The following is an 11,806-nucleotide window of genomic DNA, read 5'->3' as shown; positions in this document are numbered from 1 at the left end:
CCCCCCCCCCCCCCCCCCCCCCGTCTCTGTCCTCCGTGTCATGGTCACCACCGCGGGATGAAGTAGAACAGAGAATAGATAGTCAAAGTTCGGCTTCACTTCTTAGTTAGCTTCTGTTCCACTATCGTTTGGTTCTCACTGTATAAATGAAAAAACAACATGAGTGGGTTTTTTTCTTGGTTAAAATGACACAGTGTTCATATACATATGTACTCAAATGTTAAGTACGAAAGTAAATGGTTAGAAAACTTGACACAGAGAACTGAAAGCTTGTGGAGCAGAGGCTAACCTGGAAGCAGGGCAGGAATTCAGCTGTCTATATACAAAAAAATGCACCTTAATTGCCTTAGACGCACATTGCATGCTACATGTATGTAGCACGAGTGTCATATTGTAAATGTGCCTGCGTGTGATATATGTCCTGACCTCCTACAACAGATTTATATGGCGTTCTCTGTCCATAGTACAGTATGATGACACCACAGAGCGGAGAGCAACTCATCTGTCCAACTGTGTCTTTGTGTTCCTTCAGCTTGTGTTGATGAAATATATAGAAAGTTCATTAACCAGTCGAATGTAATGCTCATTGTCTGTCGAAGGGTTCCGGATCCTACCCTCTGTCAGATTCAGGCGACGATGAGTAGGTATCTAAAAATGACTGCTACATCACAGACTGGAGGTTTGACCTTGCCTAGTCCAGTCCTTCTCAAAACATTGTCATACTAGATTCTTTTTAACTAGCCTGACCTCATTTCATTAGTCTTAAGCCAGTTTAAAATTTAACAAGACATGTTTTGAAAATATTCTAAGCCTTAGTATATGCAGTACATTTTCCCAATCATCCTATTAGCTTTGTTGCACCTCTGAGGGGAGACACGTTTGGTGACCTCACGTAATTCCCAGCATAACTCCACCCAACTTTAACCAGAGCAAAGGTCTAATTAGCCGGAATAAGTTAAGACGCCTGTGTGGATACGCAGAGCCCTTAAATGAAAGTAAATAGAGGGTATGAGTAAGCCATGTGTTCACTGTAGATTGTTGAAAACTGGATAATCAGTGACACTCAAACTGTCTGCCATGTTATTTTTAAAAATGGAAACGGGGGGAAAAACCGAATAATAAAAAAATATAAATAAAGTTAAACCCAACCCAGTTTAAGCGTGAGGGTATTAAGGACTTCTTTAGAGGGTTTTTCTGCACATTTTCAATAAGTTTTCGAACAAAATAACGTGCAAGCTTGCCACAGCTTCATTACTTCACACCTACCATTAGTGAACGTAACATTTCAGTGCACACGTGACAGTATGTCCCCTTTTATCACATAGATTTTCTCCAACTTCTTTCTCCTACAGACAGAGAAATAATATCTCAGACCTTCATTCATTGTCATTTCCTTTTATGAGTTCAGTCGTTTAAAAGGTGGAGTGAACCATAGCTATAAAATTGCATTGCATCTTGCTGTATGTGAAACATATGGATTCAGACAGGATAGAGGAGTGGGCGGAGGTGTTTATGGTTAAATAGAGGACATTTTGTACCAGTTGAGACAGGTAAGAGTGTGTGCCTAATACATTAAATATACAATACACTAACAGTAGACTCTACTCACTACTTTTGACCATCTTTTGTCTTCTTCCATCTCCCGTTCAGTATTTTCTGTTTCCTGTTACGTTCTTGTTCTTGGTGCATGCTCCTGTGGCATGAGGGTCCTGAATGGCTGTGCAGTTTTAATGTATCTCACTGTGCCTTACCTCTCTTTCAGGGCATTGTGCAGTGAGAGATCACCTCCTTTATATTGTCTTTCACGGCATGCCTCTGTGATATACAGGGTTGTCTCTGACTCTTTACACAGTGTCTCCTGTGAAAACCACTTTGGCTCCTCAAGTCAAATAAACAATCCCCCAGCACTTGTTCCACAGCCTTCTCTTGTTTTTGTGTATTTTAGCTTTGTGCACAATCCTAGCCCAATGCTAGTTATCTAGCTTTGCATGGCATCATGTGTTAGCTTAGATGTGTGTTTGTAAAGAGGGATGTTCTCTTTTTTCCAGCAAAGATGTCACGGAAATTAAGCTTGCCTACTGAGCTAAAGCCAGACTTGGGTAAGCCTTGACTTCGTGTCTCAAAAGAATTTGTATGGAAATGCAGTATATCTTTCTCACTTCAACTGGACTCCGCCACATTCCATACGTCCAGTTTTATCTGGTTATTAGCCTCAAAATTGGCAAGCTGTGCAGATGTTCTCCTAAGTTTGCATGAGACAAAAGTAGCACTGATCTGACCAGAATGGAAATTTATTGAGCTAAATCAAAGTGTTGGAATTAAATTGAGTGTGAAATGACTCCCACTTTTTGACCTTGGTGGGGGTTCTTCTAGAGGTCAGTGGTGCTAAGCTAATCTGCACACTCCATCTCACTGTTAAGCTTTCTGTAACTTTTGCAGCTTTCTCTTTCTCTTCTGTGTTCTTCATGTCTTTCCTTTCTCTGTCTGATTGGTTCGTTTCATAAAAATATTTCCAAATACATTATCACTTTCAAAAAGAAAGAGTTTGTTTGTTTTTTATTCTGGGGTGTACGGCATTCTTCTAAAGCGGCAAGAACATCGGATGCAACATTTTTAAAGGGTCAAATTAAAATGTGCACACACGTAACCAAAGTGCCTCATAGCTGGATATTTCATACTAATTAAAATGCTGATTGGGGATGGAACGTTTTTATAATGTTGATCGGTCTATGAAAATGTGCATATGCAGAAGTGCATTGGATTTAGGTTTCAGGTGATGCAGCTCTGTTAGTTTAATGACAGTTGAAATGATGAGATTCATCTGTTATAGATTAGATTAAATATCTATAAATTAAACCATCCTTTATTACATTTACCGGCTGTTAAAAATGCAAGCCCATGCTCCTGGAATTTTTACACAACTGATATGTCTTGAGTTTGCTCTAAAATTTCAAACCAAATGCATTAAATGTCCAAAGTGTTTCATTTACTAAGACACTATAAAAAGCTGTTTACTTTTTCATCAATTTATTTTGTATGTACAGTACAGTGTCCACATCGTCTGTCTTGTGATTTCACTGCTTTGCGGCTGCTTTACCTCTCTCTGTTTTCTCCTCACTGTCCTTCTGTCTGTATGCCCGCCGCGGGGTGCCAACCCATTAGACCACCGGGACAATTCTTTCAGCCGCTCGCGCTCGTCCAGCGTCACCAGCATCGACAAGGAAGCACGAGAGGCCATCAGCTCCTTCCACTTTTGTGACGCCTTCGCCCGGAAGGGGGACAGCACTTTGACGCCCTGCCTGTATGTGGGCACTACCCTGGGCACCGTGCTGGCTCTAGCTCTCACATTGCCGCCTGCTGGGGAGCAACGGCAACTGCAGCCAGTTCTCATTTCACCTACAGGTGGGAAATGGGACATCAGAAGGGAGGGAGCGATGGAAAATAGATATAGTTATAGTAGGTGAAATGTTGTATTGTCCAAATAATTTCTGTAAACTGTCTATGATGTCCACAATATTTTCTATTAATAAATCAGAGTTAAAGTATTATACAACAGCAACACTATGAAAAAATACCAGTAACAATCTTTTTTCTTCCATTTGTCAGGCATGTTGGTACGGCTGAAGGGCAGCATCATGCGGATGGCTTTCCTGGACTCAACAGGTTCCCTCCAGCCCCCTCCTTATGAGCCTTGGTATGAACCCAACGTGACAGCAGACGGGGAAGAAAGAGAGAAAGTCCGTAAGCGCAGGCCCGTCTCAGTGTCCCCATCCACCTCCCAGGACCTCAGTGAGAGCCAGTATGCTGTGGTGTGTTCAGAGAAACAGGCCAAAGTCGTGTCCCTCCCATCCCAGACCTGCATCCATAAACACAGTATCACAGAGGCTTCCTTCATCCTGCGGGCAGATGTGGTGCAGATGAGCCAAGGCGTGTGTGTGGCGTGTTTCTGCGCCAATGGCCACATCATGACCCTCAGGTAAGAAACATGTCAGTCTGCGTCAGTCCGAAATAGCTGGTTATAAGTAGAATGTATCAATCAAAGTCAGTTTGAATAAATCATGTTCATTTCATTAGATTTAAGTAGATTTGACCCGTCTTCTGTTGTGGTCTCAGTTTGTGTTTTTTAACTGAAAGATGTTGGAGGTTTAGTATTTTTAATACTATTGGTCAGTATTGTCATGACAACTGTCTTTTGAGTATGAAACTGTAAAAAATGTGAAAGAATTATTAGTTTTAAGGATGTGGAGTGTTAAGGTGTACGCTAGCCAATGAGAGAGCTAGGCTAGATCATTTTTTGACCAATAGAGGAGCAGGAGGCAGGCACAGGTGCCTGCTTATGAGCACATCAGGTCGTGCATGAGGATTGAGATGGAAGGTGGGGATTGATCATGATCATTATACCATGTCCTCCATTAAACCTTTTTTTTTTGCTGAAGTTGTTATTCAAATAACACAAACTTTTGTCCTCATGCACACCCACAACAACTACACCCACGCACATCCTCAGACCTCTGTCCTTACGCAGACCTGTCAATGACCGTCATACTTTAACTCCAAAGTATGACTCCACTGTCCTAAGTGTTCAATACAGTGTTGAAAAGTGTTAAAACATGACATATTTTCTCTCTAATAATAACTTCAACAACAACAGTGACCATGTGTTTTGGTGCTGATCAAGGCTACAATAGAAAAGGCATTTATTGACAGCCTCATAATATTCTTTAGATCTAAAATCACTTAAATCGTTTCTGTGTCCCCTGTCTAGTGTGCCGGGGCTGAGACCGCTCATGGATGTAAACTACCTGCCTTTGACAGACATGCGGATAGCCAGAACGTTCTGCTTCACCAACCTGGGTCAGGCCATGTACCTCTGCTCCCCCACTGAGATTCAGAGGATCACTTACAGCCAGGACATCTGTGAAAACCTGCAGGTCAGTTCTATATACAGTCAAGTATGCTTATGCATATAATGAGTCATGGTTCAGGATTTTGGGTTTAACTTTTAATTTAAATAAAGTTTCAAATTGTATTTAAGAACTGCATATTGTACTACAAATTAAACATTTCATATTAAAGACAGTTGACATGATCATGTTAAATAACTGGAGGAAATATATTTGGGAACTGTACTGTGCTGTATACTTCATAAATACACACAGGCAGTTAAACTGAATATAGCAGGGTAATATGTGTGTTGATGTTTCAGGAGATGCTGGGTGAGCTGTTTACACCCGTGGAGACACCAGAGGCCCCTAACAGAGGGTTCTTCAAAGGTCTCTTTGGGGGCGGAGCCCAGTCACTGGACAGAGAGGAGCTATGTACGCCAAACCTACACATGCCCAGATATAAACTGGTTCAGTCCTTTGTTGATGCAACCTCTCACTCACACAGCTCTGCTTTTTTCCCCGTTCATCTCTTAACTCAGTCGGTGAGATAGCATCTGGAAAGGCAAACCGAAGTCTGGCCCAGCACATCCCAGGCCCAGGTGGCCTTGAGGGAATGAAGGGGGCAGCCTCTGGTGTGGTTGGAGATCTGGCCCGCGCCCGGATAGCACTGGATGAAAGAGGCCAGAAACTGGGCGAGCTGGATGAGAGGACAGCTGCTATGATGGCCAGCGCAGATGTCTTTTCCAAACATGCTCATGAGGTAAAAAAAAAAAAAAACTGTTCTCTCTAAATTCTAATATATGGAGAGAACAGTAAACCCAGTGTGACATCAGACCAACAGACACCTGCCTAACAGAATGAAAAATAAAGTCTTGGTTAAAACAAATAGTTTACTGAGGAATAATCTTTTAAAGGCAGGAGACATTGGTAATAATATAGATAACCAGAGCTGGTTACAATATCTGTGCAATCTTTTGCAAACAGAGTTGTAGACTAAGAAAAGAAGAGAGGGAAACTGTGGGTCACAGTTATTTTATTTTATTTTTTATTTTTTTACGTTAACAACAATTACAAGCGGCCCTGCGATGAACTGGCAGCCTGTCCAGGGTGTACCCAGCCCCCCTGCGACCCTGTACGCAGGATAAGCAGTTGACGATGGATGGATGGATGGATGACAATTACAAGCCAATATCTTAAAAGTCATTAGATGATGAGGCATCTTTTGAGAAATGCCAATCTTGCTTAAACACACTGTATATGAACACCATCCAAAACATACAGTGCAGTGCAGTGGGGTACTGTATATCTCTGAATACTGGCTGTTCTGCCTCCTCAAGTTATTTGAGAAGTACTGTACAACTCATTTACACTATTTACCCACTAGAGGGCAGAATATGCCTGTGGAAAGTTCACAAGGATGTGGCTAGGGAGCTTACTCTAATGTTGTACATGATGTAGGCAGTCTCACTGAAATGTGAGCTCAGCAGATGGAGCAGGAGTTGATGAGGGACTTTTACATTTTGAATTAATCATGAGAATCATGGGTTGCCTAAGTCACCAGTTGGAAAGGTATTCCTCATATTAATTCATGTTCTCACTCCTACATTTCCTCCATTTTCAGATGATGCTGAAGTGCAAAGACAAGAAATGGTACCAGTTCTGATCGGTGACGGGGAAGGAGCAGAGCTCCATGGACACAACTGTCACCTTCCATTGGCTCATTTGGACTCAACCTTGACCCCCCCACCCATCCGTCTGTCCATTCATCTATCCCTCCAAGCCTTCTTCACTGGGACACTTGGGATTTTCTTCCCTAGCACAATGTTGAATACTGTTCTTACCTCAGTCTTAGGGTGGAACTGAGGGGGAGACAGGGGAGAAGGACAACCTCAGAGGGAGCAAATAAATTGTGTCTTTTTTTATGTTTCTTGTTTCTTTGTTTATCTCTGTTCAGCCTCTCCTCCAAGGTAGCCAATTGGCCCACACACCTGGAGATTCTTCATTCTCATTTGCCAAAATGTCCTTTACTGTTGTCTCCACTCCGAGCCCATTGGGGCCGGTATTCAAACCGACGAACACAGCTGAAAAAAGACAAATATTTAATGAAGAAACAGACTACAAAAAATTCTTAAAATGTAAAAAGAAGGGAAAATAATCTAAATACATCATTATATATACATAAATCTAATAAATGTGCAACACTGTATCCACTTCAGAGTGACAAGTACTAAAGAAAGGGAGAACTCATCGAGGAAACAAGAGCCGGGTTTGAAGGCTGAAGGAGGCAGCATTGGAGAGCAACAGGAAGTGCTGCGACAGTGACGCCTCCTCTATGCAGAGAGTTACAGGGATAAAAGCAACTTATTCTTATGTACACTGGATATTTCACGCTAGACTCTCCTCTGTATCTTACAGATTTTCATATCGTTACCAACAGTGTGTGTGTTAATTTCTATTTTCTTGCCATTCCTCAATTTGTTATTTGGGTTTTTTGCTCCGTCTGTATTATCGGAAAATCTCTTATTTTTCTATTGCTGTGAAAGTGGATGATATTTGATTTGTTAAAAAAATATGTTTTGTGGCTTTTGTCTTTACAACTCAAATTAATTTCTCCTTATGAAAAGGGCTGGAATCTAAATGGAGGGCAAGGATATAAAAGGCATATATCATTTAGTACTCACTGACATGGCAACATCAGATTTCTTGGCTCTGATATCTTAAGCATGTATGAACCACACGCGTTTTATGGTTTACCTTTCATTTATTGACCTATCTGATGTGATGTGTGTGAACTGCCTCCCTCACCCTCTAATGTCAAAAGCTTCCGCACTTTGGCTTAGTCTGTGAGTGTGACTACAAATGCTGATGAGATGAAGTGTTGAATACGTTTATAGTTTAGCCAGATTTATTGGGTTTTCAGGAGTTTTTAAATTTTAGAATACACATCAGCATGGAAATTACATACACATAAATAGAAATCCTTTCTATGTGTATTCACATATGCAGGATACTGGAAATATGGATGTATAATCCTTTAAAAATAAACATTTGAAAACATATTTCAGTTTTTTGGGACAGTTGGCTGTATGAGAAATGTCTGCACGATTTCTTAGTCAATTATTTATTGAGGTGCGAGAGACAGTTGCGTTTGGTGTCAGAAACTTTCACCTTCATTAATATCTTGTTTCTATTTCCATATTTGCAGTGAAGCTCAAATGTGGTGTATCTCTCTGTCTACCTGGCTTTTAACCTTTATTTGTATATAAGTAAATAGTTTGACAATCTATGACCAACTGGAAAGTAAATTGTTAAGGTTGCTCGAGCAACATAAGAGGAGAGAGGCCATATTTTTTCTGACGCCAAAGAGTTGCTTTAGCTTTTTCCATTGCGTTATTGTTTGGTCACTCAATGCGTCTCGACACCAGACAGTATACAGTAATATGTGTAATACAGTATATAGCTTCACCCATTGAGTGCAAACCCAGGATCAGGTCCATTTAGGAATATTATCATCTTTCGGCACCTTTCAGGGTTCAAGAAATGGAGCAAGTTGCAATGGAACTCAGCCATTTATAGTATTATTGTATCACAATATGTCATAAAAATGTAACATTTGGACTAATGTTTAATGTTTGAAGTGACCTAAGTGTTGGTTGAAAACAAAAACCTGAACCATTTCATGACAGGCCAGACACATCATATGTGTGTGTGTGTGTGTGTGTGTGTGTGTGTGTGTGTGTGTGTGTGTGTGTGTGTGTGCGCGCGTGTGTGTGTGTGTGTGTGTGTGTGTGTGTCAGGGTGTATTCATGTGTGTTCAAGTGATATGATTAAAGGTTTTTGGTTGATTGATAATTAATGTTGATGTCCTAGCCTCAGCAGTCTGTGTCCAGTTGAGTGTTTTGTTACACTAACTAAAGCCACCAGTGACGACAAAACGGATAACAATAGGATCATGAGAATTATACGGATGACCTTTGAAATTCTGTTTTAATTTAACTTGCGCATGTTCAGTCTTTGCTCACATGCTTCGACTCTCCTTCACCTTTCAGTCTTTGTCCTCTGAATTCTCTCTTCTTCCAGTGAGTCTTCCACTGACTCTGTTGGTTCCACAGCTACAGATAGGGCCCTCTCTGTGTTTAGTAAGCATTGTTGTGTGGATGTTGGCAGGTAGGTCTTTGCCCACCACGGTGAAGAAGAGGGGGAAAAAACAACTTCAGGAAAAATAACTAGTTTTAGCTGTAGGTCATCCCCGAAAACCTGTTCAATGTCTTTCCATTCACCAAACATTTGTGTGTTTCTCCTCTTTTTTTTAATGTTATACTTTTTCCATCTTTAAGTGTGTTATTTCTTGCCCATACACTACCGAATGCAGTATTCTTACCCGATACAATCCACACATCTAAACAACATGAGGGAGTCCTGTCTATCTGCCATATGCCATCTTCTGTCCTGGATTCAACAGTTATCAGTGGGTTGCAGTATTTTTCTCATTGTAGCCAATTTTCTTGTACAGTTTTATGCAACTTTCACATGGATGTTTATGACTTTATCTGCTGCCACAAAAGTTTAGAAATTCTGTAGAAATTACTGTGCAATGGAAAATAAAAGTGGAAAATGTGTTTTTTTGTCTTAAAGCATCTTTTTAAAAAAGATTTCAGTTCAAAATGTAAAGATTTTACTCTGTTCAGATGAAAGAAAAACATATATTTCTGAATTGTAATGTTGGGGTGAATATAAGGGATAGAGAGTACTGATGAATGTAATGGTGTACATAGTGTAAGCATGTATACTGTTCTTAAAGGAGAGGGTGTGAATGGGGAAACTGTCACATTTGCATCTGTACACTAGATGGCAGCAAACACACACTGTTGTCTACATGAAATTTAGATGAAGAGAGGTCAACAAACATTGCAATCATAGTATCCTATGAGTAAATATTAGGTGATCTAAGCAAGTTATATTTGACTTTATGTTAATTAAATAATACATTTATGGAAGAAGCAGAAGTTGGTCATAAAATCTGACTATAAAGCTGCAGATTTGTGAAATCTTTCAGTTTGAGCCACAGTAATAGCTTGCTATGTATTCTTATTGTGTGTTGTGTGCTTTTACTGTATTGCCTCCTTTCTTAGAGCAACACAATCCTGTATTGATCACACTAAGTGACTTCCAAATGAGCTCTCTGGTTTCTTTGAAGTCATGACACAGTTGGCGAAGTGGTCAGTGGAGCTCTTGAAGGTCACCTTTTTATACCCTTATATACCCTTCCACGCTTTTTTGCACTTGAATTACAGGCAATGGCAAAGTACCTTTAAGTGAAATATAAATGTGTTTGCTACTGGAAACATAGTAAGTCCTAATCTCAGTTGAGCTGCCATTGGGGTCACCCAGTCCTGTGTTTGCAGGGACTTATTGTGTGGATCAATCACTGCAACAACCAGCGAGGCTTCCAGCATGGCTTTCCTGTAACTGTACATTCTCAGTTATTGCTTCCAGAGGTCATGTGTGACCCTGCCTGATGACTCATGGTAGTTTGAATTCAGTGCGAAAGAAGTAGTTAAGATGAAGCCAGACAAAGCAATATATTACAAGAATAAGTTATAGACTTAGAATTAAACAAAAAATAGATTATAAACCAACCCACAGACCCTATTGCACAGAAAACTATTGATTGGTGGCTAGAGGAATAAAGCAGGCTATGACTAAATGTCTGTCAATCTAACAAAAAGCAGACATACTATGATTCAATAAGTACTGTTTTTTTAAATGAAGTCTGTAAAATTGTCATCTGGTCCGCTAATCTGATTTAAGAACAAATTGACTAAATCTGAGTTGTGCTTTCCTGTAATACCGACAAATTAACGAGGAGCAGCGTTCTCTCCTCCTTTTCCAAACAAGAGCTTTTAAAATTTGTCTGCTTAGAAGATATATGTATATGTATGAATATGCAAAATCCATGTGTAAAATCCATAGTTCAATAAAGAATTATAGATCTAAGGAAAGATGCATTCACCAAAAAGTGATTAGTTATTCCAGTATTTATATACAGGAAATGGTTCTGACTCCCCTACTCCTTCCCTTGCACTCTTGCACTCTCTTCCTATGTATAATGCATAGAGGTTATGGCCTTGTGGCGTATCACCACACCTTCTTTATGTAAACAAAATGATCAAACAAAGTGGTGTCATAATTTTATTATGAGGAGTGCATGTGTTTTTCATCAAAGATAAGCTTCTGTGGCTGTGAGGGGTTGAAGGGTAAGGTAACAGGAGACTGAGAGATAGAGACAGAGGGAGGGAGATTGGGTGGGTGATGAAAAATACCCACCATGTTGATTTGTTCAATTTGACTGAAGCCATGAAGAGAAGGTCGCCGGGGAGATATGTTTGTTGATGCACACTGTTTGAACTACTGACCTTGTTAGCACACGCACAAACGCACACAGAACAACGTGAATGAACAGAGCCATGTCTGCACAGCAGGAATCAATGTGACACCTGAGGGAAACAGGAGGAGAATGAGCTGACCAAACACTTAGCTTGATTTAAACCATCCCTGTAGTCAGAAACACAAGATGTTTCATGTGTGATTTTTCTTACTGTATATATTATTTAAGAATATTATAATATTTGAGAAGGTAAACCATAAACTCAGTAATGACAGGCAATGCCAGGTTTTGTTTTTAAAAACGGTCACCTTATTGTTAATAATAACTGATATGCTGAGTCAAGCCTGAAGATAAATAGCAAAATTACTAATTTAGACATAACTTTCATTTAGTAGATTAAATGTAATGGTGGTCAGTAGCATCTATCTAACCATCTGTTCAGTTAGATACCACTTTGAAATGTATCCTGATCAGATCCTTTTAGACTAACTCCACTCACCTAGTGTTTTATCTAGGGAATAAGATATGGGCC

The 11,806-nt window shown here is 40.1% G+C and overlaps 1 protein-coding gene across 6 annotated transcripts in view; it reads left to right on the top strand.

The window, feature by feature from the left end:
- stxbp5a (syntaxin binding protein 5a (tomosyn)) overlaps positions 1-7,945 on the top strand; it is a 111,344-nt gene extending 103,399 nt beyond the window's left edge. For 2 of the 6 annotated variants that reach the window (XM_046060179.1, XM_046060181.1), the window contains 7 exons: positions 2,049-2,099; positions 3,121-3,456; positions 3,607-3,976; positions 4,766-4,931; positions 5,207-5,318; positions 5,426-5,646; positions 6,508-7,945. In XM_046060179.1, coding sequence (XP_045916135.1) covers positions 2,049-2,099; positions 3,121-3,456; positions 3,607-3,976; positions 4,766-4,931; positions 5,207-5,318; positions 5,426-5,646; positions 6,508-6,549 — 1,298 coding nt within the window. In that variant the 3' untranslated portion in view covers positions 6,550-7,945. The remainder of the gene's footprint in view (positions 1-2,048; positions 2,100-3,120; positions 3,457-3,606; positions 3,977-4,765; positions 4,932-5,206; positions 5,319-5,425; positions 5,647-6,507) is intronic. The other 4 variants (XM_046060185.1, XM_046060182.1, XM_046060184.1 and 1 more) reach the window with 3 other exon arrangements.
- Positions 7,946-11,806: the final 3,861 nt, after the last annotated feature.

Source organism: Micropterus dolomieu, linkage group LG10, assembly GCF_021292245.1.
Source record: "Micropterus dolomieu isolate WLL.071019.BEF.003 ecotype Adirondacks linkage group LG10, ASM2129224v1, whole genome shotgun sequence".
In the NCBI taxonomy this organism is placed as follows: domain Eukaryota; kingdom Metazoa; phylum Chordata; class Actinopteri; order Centrarchiformes; family Centrarchidae; genus Micropterus; species Micropterus dolomieu.
The sequence above is the reverse complement of the archived record's forward strand: the minus strand, read 5'-3'. Positions and strand labels throughout refer to the sequence as shown.